General features: G+C 47.0%; 1 protein-coding gene across 4 annotated transcripts in view; it reads right to left on the reverse strand.

Annotated features, from left to right (window-relative positions):
• Positions 1–2,183: 2,183 nt before the first annotated feature.
• Erg (ETS transcription factor ERG) overlaps positions 2,184–18,344 on the reverse strand; it is a 102,004-nt gene continuing 85,843 nt past the window's right edge. For 2 of the 4 annotated variants that reach the window (XM_029544706.1, XM_029544704.1), the window contains 3 exons: positions 11,265–11,321; positions 10,625–10,672; positions 2,368–3,164 (listed from right to left, as the gene is read on the reverse strand). In XM_029544706.1, coding sequence (XP_029400566.1) covers positions 2,644–3,164; positions 10,625–10,672; positions 11,265–11,321 — 626 coding nt within the window. In that variant the 3' untranslated portion in view covers positions 2,368–2,643. Of the gene's footprint in view, positions 3,165–10,624; positions 10,673–11,264; positions 11,322–11,936; positions 12,006–18,344 lie in introns of all 4 variants that reach the window. The other 2 variants (XM_021208955.1, XM_029544705.1) reach the window with 2 other exon arrangements.

Consider the following 18,344-nt stretch of genomic DNA (forward strand, 5'->3'; position numbering starts at 1 on the left):
AAAACCCGACTCAGGCTTAGGCTTGCTGCTCCCGGAAGGTGGACCGCCATAGCACCTAGGCCCAGGTGGGTGGCCTTTGTGACATGAAGAAGACAAGAGATGTCTAGAAAAATTGATGTGAGATCATAGACAATAAAGTGTGTGTGAAGGAGAACTGGGAAGGCCACCCCAGGACTGAGGACTCCAGTGTGTAAAACCAGAGCATCCGCTGGGGGGGGGGGTCCTCAGAATGAGGAGCCAAGAGGTAAGCTCGGAAGCTGTACCTCAGGGCTTTACTGTGTGTGCGTGTGTGCATGTGTGTGCGTGTGTGCATGTGTGTGCGTGTGTATGCATGCATGTGTATGTGCTCGTGTATGTGTGTGTGTTTGCGCATGAGCACACGTGCACATGCATGTGTGTAGTGGATGCACACATGCACATGCACATGTATTTCTGTATGTATGTGCACAAAGGAGTCAGAGAATAACCTTTTTGAGACAGGGTTTCCCATTGGCCTGGAACCTCACAGAGCAGGCTAGGCTAATTGGCCAGTGAGTTCCAGGGATCCATGAATCTGCCGTCTTGCTTTAGATGGGATTACAACGGTGGGCCACTGCACCTGACTTTTACAAAGTTTCTAGCCATCAGTCTCAGGTCCTCATGCTTACAAGCAAGAGCTGCAATCACTGAGTCATCTCCTGGACCCTCCCCTGATGCTTTTTAACAAGAAACTGCAGTTCTCCGTGACTGATGTACCGATAATGATGATGAAATTTGGCTTACCAATGGCTTGTTCATCACTCATCAAGAATCGCATGATCATGACAATAAGCCGGGTGACCAGTGGCCAGTGCAGACTGGAACTCCTCAGTGACAGCCTCAGCTGTGGAGGCCTCTTTACCTGCTTAGAGCAATCACAGAGGCCCTTAGGTGAATCCTGTGTTCTTTCCGTATTGGGTGAAAATGAGAGAGTGAGGCACTCGTGAGAGCAGGAGGCCCATGCTGCTTCTGTGCTTGGGTAACACCCCATCTGTATGATGGCCATCTGTTCACATTCTTGGACAAACTAAGACTGTAATGCAAACCTCTAAGAGTCAGCGACGTTTCTGCTAGGCAACTGTTCATCAGCAAAGAAGCACAAACGGAGACCACCACCGTTCTGGTTCGCCGTGAGAGGCCAAGCTCATTTTATTAACATACATTCTGCATTCTAAGAACTAGTAACTTCATATTGTAAACATTAAGCATTACAGAGTTAAAATTCAAGGCCACATCGTATGTTTTGATTGTCTCGTGTGTGTGTGTGTGTGTGTGTGTGGTATGTCTTTGGCTGGCCGAGGTCAACTCGTAGTGTATAAATGCATAAGTTATATAATTATTATATAAAAAGAAAAAACCCATTGACTTGTAGACTTCGTTCTGACGAACGCACAGCGTTCGCGACTCATTAAGGAAAACTGGAGCCCACCTACCCACAATGCCTGTGTGGTCTCTGACCATGGTGGCTACCAAGGTCACCTCTCAACTGTTCCCGTGAAGGACAAAAGCCTTCACCGAATGCTGAGGTTCTGATTTTCTGTTAAAAAATATCAGACAATTCCAGTTATGATTTTCTTTCCACAAAGAGACATTTTGGTTCTGAATACTGCTGCCCCCAGTCCTCCACCAATGTGTGTCCTTACAACACTGCTGTACAGCATCAAACATCTCTCTCAACTCACGCTCTTTGGTCCCAAGATGTCCTAAATTCAGCTGTGGTGGCTTGAGCAGCTGCCTTCTTTTCCTTTCCTCCTCTGTTCCTCCTCCTCTTCCTCCTCTTCTCTCCCTCCTCCTTCTCTCCCTCCTCCTCTCCCCCTTATTCTCCCGCTTCTCCTCTTCTCCCTCCTAATCTTCCTCTCCCTCCTCCTCCTTCACTCCCTCCCCCAACCCCTCTTCTACTTCTTCCACCATTTCAGTCCCTCTCCTACAATCTCATACTCACAACAACATGCACATCCCCTACCCACCACGTAGCTTACATTTCCCATTAATACTGAAAAGGAGATGAGACCCTGGGTCATCTTCACAGTTTGACAGAGCTGGCAACTCTCTATCAAATGGAATGAATCTGATTTCCAAGAAAACAAGCAAATGCCAGCCAAGAAAGTCCACAGCCATTGTGGTCTGTGGAGGGGCCCGCCATCTTTTTTTGTCTTCTTCTTTGGTTTTGATATGGTTTCTATTTTTAAACACAGGTAGTTTCCCTTCAAATGACATCATACATGGTGTTAGGCTAAGTCTGTTACTGTTCTATTGCTTTCACTGGATCCTGGTAGGTACAAGCAAGGTCCCACACTCTACAGTTTGTACACTACTTAAGGTCACTTCCTTGGGCAGTTGTTCTTATCAGTCAAGCTTTTCTACATACAATGTCTTTGACAAGGATGGACCACAGGTTATATGTCCATGTACAGTATATTTTGAGCTTCTCCTATTTCTGTAGTAATACTTGGGTGGCACCCACCCTCCCCTGCGAGTCTTTGGTTTTTTTTTCCCCCCCGGCTTCCTTCCCCAGTTCTGGCCAACCATTTCCATTCCTCATGAGGCACTTTTGATTTGTGTTCTCTGAGTTTGTGGCGACTGCTAGGCGATTGTACACTGTTGGGAAAGGCCTCCATCTGGTCTCTAGTAGTAGGTGCCCAAGTGAGAGGGCATATGGCTGGCTGGGAGCCTAGTGTTCGGGTAGATGCCCCCCGTCGGTGAATTCCAGTATGGGTTTGGGGTAGCAAAGAAGCTGGAAGATGTGACTGGGAGGGCTGGAGGGTGGGGAGCCACAAAGTTCATCTTCTGGGGGTGGGCGTGATAGGAGCCCATATATGGCAGGTCGGAAGGGTACTTGTACAGGGACGACTCGGGAGGGTGGGGCTGCAGGGCCTGGGCAATCCCGTGGAAGTCAAACTTGTAGGCGTAGCGCTTCCCATGCACCTTGGTCATGATGTTTTTGTCGTAGTAGTAACGGAGGGCGCGGCTGAGCTTATCATAGTTCATGTTGGGCTTGCTCTTCCGCTCCCCCCAGCGCCGAGCCACCTCGTCTGGGTCTGTCATCTTGAACTCCCCGTTGGTGCCTTCCCAGGTGATGCAGTTGGAGTTGGAGCTGTCAGACAGGAGTTCGAGCAGGAACTGCCACAGCTGGATCTGGCCACTACCTAATGATCGGGAGGGACACAAAGCCAGTGAGAAGCAAGGTCAGGAGGTTCGCTCCTCAATGGTAGACCTCCTGACCAGGTCTGATTCCCAACCCCAGCCCCAAATCTCTGCCCCTGGGCTGTTGTGACCTTTAACTCTTAGCTCCTCATTTATCTGGAGAGCAAACCTTGGCTGGACAGGAAATGCTCCACCCCCAGGCATTCCAGGCCACACTGATGAAGAGGACTACAGGACACACTGATTCTGAATGCTGCCTGTGTCCCGCAGATGCTTAGAAACCAGGCTGGCACACAATGGCTCAGCTTCCTGAAGGCTGGGAGGCTCCTCAGCATTCCTCGTGCCCAGTGCTGCTTCCTCCTAAGAATGGACCCTTAAGGAGCCAACACTTGGGCGACCTTATCTCTGCCTCCACTTCTAGGACATTTGACCTTATGTGGCAGTCCCTGATCGCTCTCATATTGGCTTCATAGACCCAACTTCTCCGTACACACACACACACACATACACACACACACACACANAGAGAGAGAGAGAGAGAGAGAGAGAGAGAGAGAGAGAGAGAGAGAGAGAGAGAGAACACATAGGGCAAAGTTCAGCATGTTTCCTTCTGCTTTGGAATCCTTCAAAGAGTACCTAGGTCACCCTGTTTTCAGGGGAATGAATGAGCTACTTTTTCCCGTTTTGTGAGGCGGAAAAGGCCATTCTGTGGATGGCAATAATGGCTTGCCGCCATTTATATTGGCTGGGTAAAGTGAAATAACAGAAGTCAGATTTAGGAAACGAACACCTACGAGTCTATGGAAAAGCAAATAGAGCGTGGAAGTAAACACTGTTATTTCTAACATAAGATCTGGCAGGTGCTCAGATGGCAGCTCTGTCAGAACTTTTCCTAGGACAGAATTAAACCACTCCAAATGAGGAAGTTTGGAAAAAGAACTGGCTCTGCTTCAAACTAGGATCACCCATTCCCAGTCCTGGGCCAAATGCACCACGACAGAAACCCATGTGCCACAGTGCTTCTAAAAGACAACAGGCTACGGGTGGAACTCTTTGGAATCAAAGAGACCCTGGCTCAGTCAGAATGAGCAGTATGTGTGTCTGTGTGTGTACACATGTGTGTGCTTGTTTATGTGCGTAGATGTCTGTGGGTGTGGATATATGTGCTTGTGTGTGTGTGTATGTGTGTATACTTGTTCATGTGTGTGTGTGTGTACACATGTGTGTGCTAGTTCATGTATGTTGATGTATGGGTGTGGATATCTGTGCTTGTGTATCTGTGTACATATGTGTATACTTGTTTGTGTACACACACACACACACACACACACACATGCGTGTAAAGGTAAGAAAGAAATTTGGTTCTGTTGCCCATTTTGTTTTTTAAGACAGGCTCTTGTTATGGCTTGGGGTTTACCATTAGCCCAGGCTGCCTGGCCCCTGAGCGCAGAGATCCACCTGCCTGCATGCCCACACCACTGGGGTTATCATTGTTCACAATCACACTGAGGACTTTGTATTTGTTCTCTTGCTTGTTTTCTTCTCTTTGACCCAGGTTCTGGAGCTCAAACTCAGCTCCTAGTGTTTACAACACAAGCACCTGAACCATGTCTCCAACTCTCGTGTTTTCTCAGAGAAAAGTCTAAGCATATCATTTTAGCCACCATGCTACACGGTTCCAAGGGATCTTGGGTTTATACAGGGAATAGGCAGGCTCTGCACCAGGCTTCTCTTGTGCTGCTCTGCTTAGCCCCAGACTTCCCACTTCTCCAGAGAGCAACCCTTGGCTGGACAAACACATCTCCATATCCAGATACTACAGGCCAGATGGACAGAGGGACACTCCAGTTCTGTCTACTGTTTGTGCCCTGAGTGGGTACTAAGAGAAACAACGTTATAAGGCATGCATTTTAGTTTTAAAGTGAGTGGGAGGCAGATCTCTCTTCCAAGACTCTAGGGAAGCACAGTGCCTTGGGCTCATCACCAGAAAGATAATGATCTTTTATGTTATGATAAGTAATATGATAGATATGATCAATGATCACATTATCTTTGACTGTCACTTATTCAGGGAATTGATAGAATGTAAAACTCAGCTATGAATTCACTTTCTCTGAACCCTTCCCACCAGGCTCCCCTCTGTATACTGCCCAGTCCTTGTTTCTAGGCAGGCTACATAGAAATGCTATGTCTGTGGATCCGCCCATGTAACAGCACCGTGAGAAAGGTCAGCCTCTTTTGATGATGTTATGGAAAGGGTTGTTTGCAGTCAAGCGACACATTTGTGATGTATTAACAGCTTGTAGCTTGTCGGAATGGCGGCCTGTGCTGTTGCAGAGCTACGCATACAAGCCATTCTCAATCGAGGGCTGTTGCCGCCAACATCTCATTAATATGCATTGGAAAATATAAAGGATGGAACAAGAGAACCATATGGTTTTGGTATATATATTGTAACCAGAGGATTAAAACTTGAGAAAAGGATTCCACAGATGACCTGGGAATAGGAGAAGCTGTGGGTTTTGGATTTAACAGTCTAACATATGCTTCACTCCAAACATGGACAGTTGCTGGAAAATAAATATTTAGTGTCAGCTTCCTCCCATAGCGAGCGAGCCACCCTACAGATTTCGTACAAATACACAGAACAAATAACACTTGGTATCTGTTCAAACATTGGCATCATCTTTGGGAGTCTGTCCCTCAGCCACTTCCCTTATGAGCATGTGTAGGAGGGGGGCTGGGGCTGGGGTGGGGGAGGAGTCTCCTGTCTCCCTTGCTTCTGAAGAGCCAGAAAACATGTGATCCCTCCACTCATGGCAGGGAGCTCAAAGCTTGGAGGACAGATGAGCTCACGCTGCCCTGGGCTGTTTTACTTTACTTATTAGCTAGGAAAACACAGGGCTCAGGTCAAGCCTGCCAAGCCTCCCCAGAAGATCTCTAAAAGCAAAATCCACTGGCCTCCAAATGTGAAAATGAAAGTCGCTGTGAAAACCAACAAATGCTTAGGTAAAACTCCATATCAACAGCAGCAGTTGGTCAATCTCTAAGTCATTTAGGCCACACACGTCCTCACTGAACCAAGAGTTCTCGAGGATTCTGAGGGTGGGTTCTGGGGAATCATCCCCAGGTGAGTTAAACGAGCTACTGTTTGCCAACAGTTCAAAGGCCATTTATTACATTGCCACGGCCGCCTGGACCGTAACGTTCGCCGTGTGGTGGGGAGCACTGGGAATACAGAGTTAGAACCCTGACACAACGTATACTGAGGGTTCAGGGGGGTCGTCACCAGTCAAACCAGTGAAAACAGTGTTGTGGCTGGGAGACAGCTCAGGGCCTTAACCTCTTGCCGTGCAAATGTGAGAACTGGAGTCTGGATGCGCAGAGGCCATGTAGATACCAGGTAGGCACGGTGGCTTGTCTGTGACTGCAGAGTCAGTCTTTCTCGCCGACAGGCAGGAAGTAGCCGAAAACAGTTGACTAACCAGGACCACCACACTGGTGAGGTAGAAGGAGTGGGCTTGTTCTCAGGGCTGGACATCCATCCTGAAGCTCACTGGGGCTAGGCATGACAGTGAATGCTCACATGTGACAGTGTGTTTAATCCCCGCAAAATCATGTTTAACTCACTGGAGTGCTTAGAAAACAGGGGTGTGGGATCGGATGGACCTCTATGCCAAGGTCAACAGAGGTCAAACTTCAGGCTGATACTCTTTGTCCGACATAGGCCAGACCTCTGGCCAGGTACTACACATGCCTACACAGGTACTACACATGCCTACACAGCCTGCTGATCCTTCTTAGGCTGTCCTCTCTTGGGCTTACAAACTATTGAGCACTAGCTTGAAGTAACAAGTTATCATGTCCTAACAACTGGCAAATCTTCTCTGAAATGGTTCTCTCTCCCTTTGCAAGGAGCTGGATGCATCTTAAAGAATGCCTGGCCACCGGACAGAACTCAAGGAAGGCTGTTCCACAGGAAGGAACTTGGAGTCCATTCCAGGAGCTCAGCGATTCTGATGGAATGTAGAGGACCTAGTGGCTCCTCACTGATTCATGAGGTAGGGATGCCGGGACACACCTTTCTCAGCAGGAGGGATAAGCGTTCAAAGCACACATCAGATGCATACTTGGAGTGGAGATGTTGGGATGCCCGAGTACTGACATCAGCTTGTGCATGCATATGCAGTACAGGTTTTGATAAGTGACTCAGTCATTAAAGGAATTGGCTGGTTCGCCCTCAGTCATGCTAGGACAGCTCACAGCCACCCACAACTTCAGTTCAATGAGACCCGGCACCTTCTTCTGGCTTTTAAGGGTGTCTACATAAACATGGTGCCCACGAACTCACATGGCACATCTGCCTACAGTTTTTTTTTTTTTAAAAAATAATATTGTATAATAAAAGTCTTTTCATTAAATATGGACAAAAAGATTTTGAAGAAGTTTCCACATGATGCTCAGAAAAAAAAAAAAAAACCGATAGTGTGTTCCCTTTCTATTATTTTGCACACACACACACACACACACACACATTCCAGTTCATCTATAGTACATTTCAATTCTGCAGTGTCTTGTCTTGGTTTCAGTTTGGGAGAAATATCTAAACACGAGAACAGAGTATGGAAGTTCCGCACTGTTACTGTGTCAGGATCTATGTGGTCATTTATGGTTTTGAGAGCTTGTTTTATGAAAATAGAGGCTCCAGTATCCGGTGAACAAAAGCCTACAATTATGAATTGTTCATGGATCTACGAAATGTAGAGCCAGCCCCTTTCATTCTCTTCCCGTGAGTTCTAGTTTGCCTGAAGCAGCTGGTTTCCTTCCTTCTTTCTCTACCTCTTCTTGCTCTTAAGCCTTGTGCTCTTTCCCCACTCCTCTCCCTCCTCTTCCTCAGGCTCATCCCTCCGGCCTCAACAGCTGTACAACTAAGTAAAAGGACCCACGGCTCATGTTTCTCAAAGCTTCCCTCCTCCCGTCAAACTCATCTTCCAGAAGTGTAGAAAAAAAAAACGAGATCAGACTTCTGAGGACTCAGGTCCTAGACTCAGCCTCCTCTCTATTTGAGTGTGACCCGGGAAAGCTCCTTGACACCCCAGGGCCCCTGACTCCTCTTCTAGAGGATGGAAATGACAATGCTCTGGGCCATGCAAGGCCTGGTGGGAATCTCAGGCATAATCATGCCCTATGCGTGGGTGCTGCATGGAGTGCAGGCTTCCAGCTTGCTATTTCACAGCCTAGGCTGGCGTTCCCAGAGCCTGGAGCCTCCAAGTGCGTCTTTATAATCAAACCCGAACGTTGCTGCCAGACCAGCTTTTCCAAAGCCTACTTATTACCACCGCCAAAAGCAGCCGTGCAAAATCTTCATGTGTGTGCATACGTGAATGCACACACGTGTGCAGACACACTTGAGGAAATGAAAGAAATAACATCGGGTGTCCATCTTGCCTTGCACTCTGTCTGAGGCATCTGTTCTTCACAGCTATTTATGCCAAGTTGTCCCAGTGAGCTCCTGGGGATTCTCCCATCTCTGCATCGCTTCTTGCAATAGGAGGACTAGAAATACACATTCATTCTACATATCTGACTTTGATTCTGTGTTGGGGATTCAAACTCGGTCCTTGAAACCACACAGTGAGCACTCTTGTGCATGGGACAGTCTCCATAGCCTCATAGCCAAGATGGGTATCAGAACGGCAACCTCACAGTCACCAATGGGCGACTGAGAGAAGCACCAACGGGGGCTGCTTGGAAGTCCTGGCCACTGAGTGATTCCATGGGCTGTGGAGTATTGTGTGTGCTGTACCCTTCTCTCCACTAGGTGACAAGTGCCTGTGTGAACTGTTTCATGTCACCCCAGGGATGAACTGACAAATCAGCAAGGTGCTGGTACCCAGAGTGTGCACTGGGCTAAAGCGAGGGAGGAAAACAGCCTCCTCGCTTACAGGGCTGTTCAGAACACGTTTACTGAATTAATCAGCAATAATCACAATTTCATGGCAGGCTCGGTTGCTCAACAATGATGGTATTTCACGTTCCCAGAGTGTGGATTCTCTCGTGGGGACGCACACGATGAGAGCATCTGAATTTTTCTGTTTTCCAAGTCCTGTTTGGCTTGGGGTTTGTGAGGCAGAAATTCCAGGCTGTTCTTACAGCATGGCCGTGACATCTTGGCATCAGATTTACAGCTGAGAATACGAAGCAGATGCCATGGCACCCTAGGATTCCTGCCAGTGTAGCACAGCTGGTTCTGATCTGAAAACTAACAAACAGAGCAAGCTAGCTGGCACCCACCGACCTGTGAGGACAGGTGAAGAAGGGTCTTGGTCAGGTATGTACAAAGAGCCCGCTTTCGCCCTGCATCTGACTCAGAGAGACATCCTCATGGAGACCACAACTGGTCCCTGACGGCCATTAGATTATCTCTTTAAAACACCAGTTACTGAATCTCCTTGGTAATAGGTCGGGTCCTGTCCCCTAAAATTCATACATTGAAAGCTGAATCCCCAGTAGCTCCTAGTAATCCTTGTTTTAGAGACAAGTATTTCAGAGGTGATCAAAACAGACTAGGCCCACCAAAGAGGCCCATAGTCCAGTGTGACTGGAAAAGCCTGAGATGTCTGAACCTGATCTTCAAAACCCAGAGTTTTAAAAGCCAAACACTGGCGTGTCGTGAGGCAGACACAGATGGGTGCCCGGGTTCACTGGACAGGCGGCTTGCAGAATTCCAGACACTAGACAGCCTGTCTTTAAAAACAAAAGGGGTATATAGTGTGGCATTGTGGATGGACTGTGGGTGGACTGATACCCTAAAACCAAAGGTTATCCTTTAGTTTCACATATATGAGCAAACACACACACATACACACACACACACACACACACACACACACACACACACACACACACACACGTCTGGACATAGCAGCATAGAGAGTAAAGACAATAAAGGAAGCACAGGCCATCCAGAAGTCAAGGAGAAAGGCCATGAGCAGACCCTTCCTCACAGCTCAGGAGGACATGAGCAGACCCTTCCTCACAGCTCAGGAGGACATGAGCAGATCCTCACAGCTCAGAAGGCCATGAGCAGACCCTTCCTCACAGCTCAGAAGGCCGTGAGCAGACCCTTCCTCACAGCTCAGAAGCCTCCTCCCACTGGCCTCAGATTTCCAGCCTCTAGAGCTAGCCAATACACAGAGTTACTAAGTTACTAAGCCAAACTCAGGCTGTAACTTTGGTGCACTGACCCTAGAGAAACACTATAAATTCAATTAGGTTAAACTCACATCGAAACCTATAACCTGATCCATTCTTTCTATGAAGGCAAATAAAACAGTCCAGTGAGATGAGAGCTGAAAGCCAAGTTTCTCAAGGTGGAGAGGTTTCTCATCGGTACAAGTTTCTGAAACTGTCCCAGATTCAAAAGTAACTGTTGAGCAGCAGATCACAAGTGACAACTCACCTGGATTAGCAAGGCGGCTACTGGTGGGTCCCAGGATCTGGTAAGGATCTAGGGTAGAAAAAAATGAGTCAGGTGGCTAGACAGAACTATGTGCACAGAAGTAAAAATTCCTGCCTTTACCTCCCACATGAGGTAAGATATTACACAGGACCTCAGGAGAGTTTCTTGCTGGAAGCATCATAGTTGGTAGAAAAACTTGAGGTCTGATATTCCCACCACCAACCACAGTCCCTATAACCCAGGATCTAACTGGGACAAAGTTATACGTGGGGCCATAAGAGCCAGGATGTTCAAGGTCAGCATCCCACTGTCTTTCCACCTTAGAGTCAACAGACTTGACAGGCATTAGGAGGCACACCATGGGTAGTCACAGTAACAGAATTTACAGCTCCCTAAGGCTCAGTCTTCATGCAAAGAGTGGTTTTTGCCCATGTTCAACTTAAAGGCTTTAGAGAAGTTTTAGTAAAATCTCAGGATTTTGGTAAAATCCTTCCAACTGAGCAGCTACTAGTCTAGACCTCATTTTACATACATGACAGATATGAAGTTCATTTTAAGGGGGACACACTTTAGAAACTCCTGTCTGAGCCTGTAGCCCCCTTATTTTTTTAGGGTTCACAAGATGGTTTCTGAAACACACCTAACTGAGGACGCTGGTCTTCAGTTTTGGGCACTGCAGAGGGAGACGGCTGAGCAGCTGAAAAATCCAAGAATTAAAAAAGAGACAGTTAGCAGCAATTCAGATCCAGCCATGCATCTTCGATGTCATTCACTTTATAATCAATTAACTGTCAAGATGGCAATCTTATTCTACAACAAGAAGCATTTGTGGTAAGAAGAAACTGCCCCCTCTAATGAAATCAAATATAAACATTCTAAAGTGTTCCAATGATTTAAACAATCTAATGTGGCCATGGCTTTTAAACACAATAAAAAGAAACTTGAGCTAGCTTAGGAAGGAGAATGGAATGGGCTACGGGTGTGCAGGGAAGTGCCAGGGAAGATGTAAAGCCAAGCAGAGCCAAAGCAAAGGAAATCAGCAATTAGCTCATCAGTATGTAAACATCTCCTGGAACCACCTTTGTCTACAATGAGAGTTACCATTACATCCATTTCTTTTCCTTATAAACGTAGGTTGCATCTCAAACAAAAAGACTTTCTATGCTTAAACATTGCATGTGTTTCATCATGAATAGAAGGAGCCCTCTTTGTGCTGTAAAGACCACAGATCAACCACTGAGGTTACATTTTATCCTGGCTGTAGTGACCCCTGCCTTGGGACATGCAGATCAAGGCTGGACTGAGCCTGTACCTTTGGTCTGAGGGGTGGGGTGGCTGTGGCCGGTCCAGGCTGATCTCCTGGGAGGCTCATAAGGTAAATCTGTAAAAAACAGATACATGGACTAAAAACCAATTATTTCTATGACAGATTTGTTTCTTAGAATAAATACTGAATAAAAATTCAAAAGCGATAAAAAAAATCAACTTGGGTTTTACCTATACATTGCAATGTGCATATTTCATGTAGTTGTATATTTTACTTTTCTAAAATACTCTCCTCCATTTAGCTGAAGACTCTCATTGGAAGATTCTTCTAGACCTTGCTTGCTGATTCTGTGGTGTGTGTGTGTGTGTGTGTGTGTGTGTGTGTGTGTGTATGAATGTGTGTACGTGTGTGTGTTACACATATATTACAGATATGTAGCTATACATGCATGTAGAGGCTAGAGAGGCCAACCTTGGATATTGACCTCAGCTGTCATCCATTCACCTTGCTGTATGAAACTGCTTTTGTCACTGTATCACTGGGGCTCATCTGAGGCTCGCTGATTTAGCTCAGCTGATGAGGCACATGTCACCAAGTGCAGACATGGAAACTTGGGTTCACTCAGGTCTCTGTGACCGGCAAGCACTTCACCAGCCCACCATCTCTCCAGCCCCTCCTGCTGACTCTCCTAATGCCTTTTCCTGAGACGATGAGAAATTAAGATCACAGGACAGCTTCTCTTTCACAGCCTGGCTCACTACTGGAGTCTACGCTTTCAGCATCTTCAGAACTCGTCCATGCCAGAGCCCACGATGGGCATGAAGGCATGGATTCTTGCCTGGGGTCACCCCAACCCCACTGGGTGGTGACACTAATGCTCCTGTTTTCTGCACTCCTCTTAGGGATGAGAACTGCTTTCTTATGCTTCAGTGAGCTGCTTCCCTGGACTTTCCTTCATTCCCCCTTGATAATCGTATCCATTTATATTGTTGGTCTTAATTGGTCTAGTTGTTTTTCTAGGCAAAAGGCCCCTTTCTCATTTTCTAAGAAGACTTAGTATCTCTCTAAAATGAATTGCATTAAAAAAATCCAAAACTTTCTGAAATGATCATCTTAGAACACATTAGCAGCGATCCTGAGTGCAAGTGTGTGCCAATTATTTCTAAGTATTTATGCACCATGTCACTTGTGCTATGGACTCTCACCACATTTACAAACTTAGTGACTGCAGCTCTAGGCTCTCAGTGTAGGTTCTGTCACCAATAACTAGGCGTTTACACCACTTCAATTTTCTTTCATAAATATATCCCAGAAACATTGCTTTCTCATTCTTATTAACCATGGATATATGGGCGCTTTTGCTACATCAAATTCTGTAACAGGGCTGTTTCTAAACTGGGATCCAGGCGTGGTGGCTCACATCTGTGATGCCAGCACTTGGGAAGTAGAGGCAGGAGAATCAGCTGAGAGTCTTCCTTGATTACATAGACTATTTGAGACTATTCTGGATTACACGAGATGCTGTCTCCAAAAGACCTGGGCATACTGGTACTTGGGAGGCTGAGGCAGGAGGATTGCCCTAAGTTCAAGATCAGTCTGGGCTACAGGATGAGACCCTTTGTCAGAACAAATGTTAAATGAGTTTAAAAACAAGACTTCCTTGGTTGGTGGATGGGCTCAGTTCAGTGTCTCCAACGCCACTCTAGAGGCCCTGAAAGCTGTAGCCTAGTACACTCCAGGAGGCTTGCTTCTGGCGACACCAGGGGACTGCAGACACCGGGGGACAGCCATGGACCTCTCACTTGGAGGACAGAGCTGTACAATTATTTGGGGCCTCTCTTTAAGCAAATCATTTAACCTTATTTTAAACAGGCGATCTGATGAATCAGCTTTCAAAGGATCCCACTATGCTGCGCAGTGTGCGCCCCCTTCCAATGTTCCCATCCAAAGAGGACAGCACGAAATCCAACGCAGAAAGGCCTAATTTGATCAGTCTGTTTGGCTGGAAGCATCACAACTCGTGTGGTCTGTGAAACCCTACCCTCCGGGGCTTCAGGGAGCTAGGCAGTTTTCCTTTTTAAATCTCTGCTGTTACTCGCTCCTCTCGGGGGCATGTTTGCATTCTGTGGCCTTCAGCTTTTCTAGAGTTGGGAACGGCATGTGGGAATGAAATCTGTAACTGCGATCAACTTACAACTAAATTCTGTCTTACATCTCTGGGAACATTTTGAAAACAGATCGTCAACCTGCTGCAGTTTTCTTTCTAAAACTGGGGGTTGGGAAGAACTCAGTGAGATAGCTCAGTGGGCAAAGGGGCTTGCTTCCACGTCTTGTGACCCGAGTTTGATTCCCGGGACCTGCATGGCAGAAGGAGAGTGTCAACACTACTAAGCTGTCCTCTGACTTCCACTTGTGTGCCGTGTGCACACACACTTCCAACACATCCATGACCCCCCCCCCAATACATAAAGTGTAATAATATCTAGTTTTCAAAAAGTGGTTAGCCAGAGCTTCATTACAGAAATCATTTTAGGAAGAAAAACCAGCAAGTGAGGTTTCCCACCTGGCTCAGTGATAGATAGACACACCAGCAAAGGCCCAATTACCAAATAAAAGTGGGGCTATCACAGGAATGTGTCCTGGATCGCTGCTTCTCAAAGTGCGTTCCATGGATCATCAACCAAAGACACGCCTGAGGGTTGGGAATGCAGGCTCTTAGCCTGGACTTAAAGGCTAAAGCCTGAGTTTTGACAAGGTCCCAGGACACTCACACACATGCTCGCATCAGAAAAGGCCATCTCAGAAAGATTTCCACTACTCTTATAAGAATTCTCAAAGATCAGGAATGCTAGCCAGACTAGGTAGTCATACCTATAAAATTATAACTGTCTGGTATGGAAGGTTCTAGAGGGACCTACTGGGGCTGAGGTGGAAGAACATAGGCAGAAGGACCAGAGAGCTATGAGTTTGTCAACTGCCACCCAGAAAAGCATCGGTCATAAAGCGTGACTGGGGAAAACACTAAACACCACACTAGAACTAATGTTTGGAAGCTCTTTATTCATAAAATCCTTGGAAAGACGAATAATCATGTTCCACCCTCCCTTGGAAATCACAACCACCAGACTGAGCCTAATCCTTGGCCAAGCATTTGGGATGTTTGCCTGCACGGTGATTAGTATGGTCACAAACACACTGCCTCGGTAGATACGCCGGTCTTGTTTGCTTTCATGAGAGTCTATGCCAACATTTCCTTATCAGCTACCGGTCACACACTGTGATACTAAAGCCCCCTCCCGTGGGAGGTGACCTTGGGAAATGCTGACCTTGGACATTTCTGGGGATGCGGGACAATGGGGTGGTGGTGGAGCCAGCACTGCATACGTATGTCTACCCCTGGCTGCTTAGACGATCACTACCTAGGAATCTTTGCTACTCATCCTGATAGAAGGGCTCAGGGTTTTTAATAAATTACATATTTTACATTTAATTTTGGCGAGCAATTCAATGCCCACTTCATTCCTTTTGAGCTATCTTTGTCACAAATTCCTGCACAGGAAGACTGCTTTCTGGCATTTACCCTGCTATTGTAGCTGTTGAAAATGACTGCAAAAACACGAGCCTTATGAAAGCAACCTACAGACAGTTTGGGGTGGCTATGGGAGTATGGTATATGCCATGATCTGTATGGAAACAACATGGAGGTACAAAGGCAGAGCTCTTCTGGTGGAGACAACCACACATAGCAGCTTCGTGCGCTTTCTGGGAGCTAGGACCAGTTTCTGATTCTGTACGAGACCTTTCTACACATTCTTCCCAAGACACCAGAGAATCATCCAGACCTGGCCACCCTCCCTGGTGAGGGGTAAGTGCTACTAAATCACATGCTCCCTTGGTTCAGGTCACTGGCAGGCCTTTCCAGCTCCAGTGGCCACCACAGAGTCATTTGCATTTTAAAGGACCAGGACCTGGCTCTTGAAGCATTCTCCCTTATTCTACAGAATCTACGCCATGTCTACAAAGTGTCTCTGGTGATCCCTTGGGGAAGGGAGGGGATGGGAAGGAATGGACAGGCCTCCTCTCATGCACTTGAAGCCAACGAAAGAGACAAAGTAGGGAGGCAGTTTCAGTGCAGAACCAACCTATAAAGCTCTGGGAAACAAACGAAACTTTAAAGTAACTTAGAGTAACTAAACTGCATTCTTTTCTTCATCCAGATCATTCTAAACTTTTCTTTAACTTATATTGAACATATGGAGAGTTTGCTGGTGGATCGATGACGGTTGTGGGATTTTTAACTATGCTTACAAATCTCAAACTTGAGATAAGTCAACTGCTAAGGTCTGAGGTTTACATAGTACCTGACTGAGGTGTGCAGGAGCTGAGGGCTCACGTGGCTCAGTCATGTTCAGCAGCACCACCTTTCGGGGTTCCACGGAGGAATCCCCCAAAAGGCACTAGCTTCATCCACATTCTGTGTGTAGAGGTTACATGCTCCAATTACTTCTGGTAACATGCTTGGCATGTATTGATCTATAGGTTCTATTGGTCTATATGGCTATCATGGAGGAGGGACAGAATGAACTGCATGATGTCTCCCAGGTACTAGACTATATTTTCTGTGACTGCCTCATAAGAGGACAGTCTGGGTAGCATATCCTAAGGTCATATGCTGCCTTATAAGGTAATGTGGTTGGCGCCTGTCTCTGATCTTGACACTTTAACCTGAGACTTCAAGGGTCAGTGGCTTCAAAAGAAGACTTTGGAGGAGAATAGTTTGTACAGAGGAGCTGGAGAGAAGGGTTTGGGGGTTGATAACTACAGAGCCCGAGAAACACAGACAACATCCTAAAAGAATAACAACGAAGCCACAGAACACAAGGATGTGATACTCAACAAAGGTGAGAAGAAAAAGCAACTACAGTCTCACTCTAGAACCACGGGAAGCAAAGTACCAAGTGTGGGAAGGGATGGATGAGACAGGAAGGCAGGAGGGGGAACCGAGTTCATGGGTCACGACCCGCAAGGTCATGGGGCTGGACATCCTTGCCTGATCCTGAGCTGATGCCAAAAGGATAGCCACACAGCCCTTGGATAAATAATTCCTTGCAGACATCAGTCACTCAAGGGAAAGATTGGGGTATATCTCAGAAGCAGGTGACAGGAGGCAGAAGGACAGGAGACCAGGGGGAGGAAGCATCTGGCAGCAAGATTCCGAGGGTGGCAAGCGTGGACAGGGGTGACCCACAGAAAGGATGAGAAGACCATCTTCAATCTCAGGAAATAAGGAAGTCTTGTGGGTTTTTCTTGCAGGGAGTCTGTGGTGAGACAGGTCCAGTATGGGAAAGATTGGAAGGGAGTCTCCATGAACTAATTACCTAGGAGCCTGGCTTGCTCTGGGGGTCAGCTCTGGGTGTTTATTTTATTGGCCCCTGTGCATAGTGATAAGTTAGAGAGATGGGGCAGATAAGGACACACAAGGAACAGGGACACCAGCCAGTCTCTGTCGCTAGACTAAGAAGCCTCCTTGCTTGTTCTGCAGCAGGTCTGTCCGTCTCTCTGTGCCTTGCTGGGTCTTTCCTCACCTCTGACAAACGTCTTTCTCTGTGGGCTGATTCTTGTCTGTTGCGTTTGAGACTTCCCCCACGGCTGCCCACCTGGAGGGCTCCCTGCCTTTTCATTTCTCAATTGGTGAAGGAAACGAACGGAGACAGTAACAGCACCACCCTGTGAGTCCTACAGACAGGGTCCCTTGTCCCGTCTCGCCAACCTGTTTACTGCAGTGGCTCGAACACCCTGGCCTGGAAACTCAGCCAACAACATTCCCAAGGTGGCTTTAAACAAACGTAATTTTTTAATTGACTAATTAATCTTAAAGGCCAAATGTTCTGCAGGGAGCTTTTATTTACTTATCTTTAGCTCTGGGTAGAAGCCTTTTTTAAAAAATGCTCCTACATCATTCATGCCCCATCATTCAGAGGCTCCCCATGTAGCACAAGGCACACACGTAAGTGTCATATTCAGAAAGCCCTGGAGCCCGGGACAGGAGAGTACCACTGCTCCTCATCCTTAAAGCTCCTGGTGGTGCTTTTGGGGTTGATAGAGTTTAGGGCACAGACTGGGTCTGGTCCATTACTTTATCGAGCTCTAACATGACAGGGAACTTAGAGGACTTTGGGCAATATCTCATGGTTTCTGGGAACAAAGAAGCAAGCTTTCTCAGATCAGAGAAGAGATCACTAGCCTGACATCACCGTGGTGGCTTCGGAGCAGGGGTGAGGTATGAAGAGCCTCAGGAAGTGATCCTGTGGCCACCACTCAGCCATCTCCTAGCCCTACTGTGTCTTCCTCCCTTGAAAGAAAAAGTTCCCAAGCCTGGAACCAGATCAGCTAGACTCATGCAGGCTGGCCATGCAAAGAGCCAAGGAGGGGTAGCATTGGCTGGGGAAGACA

This window comes from Mus pahari, chromosome 12, assembly GCF_900095145.1.
Source record: "Mus pahari chromosome 12, PAHARI_EIJ_v1.1, whole genome shotgun sequence".
Classification (NCBI taxonomy): Eukaryota; Metazoa; Chordata; class Mammalia; order Rodentia; family Muridae; genus Mus; species Mus pahari.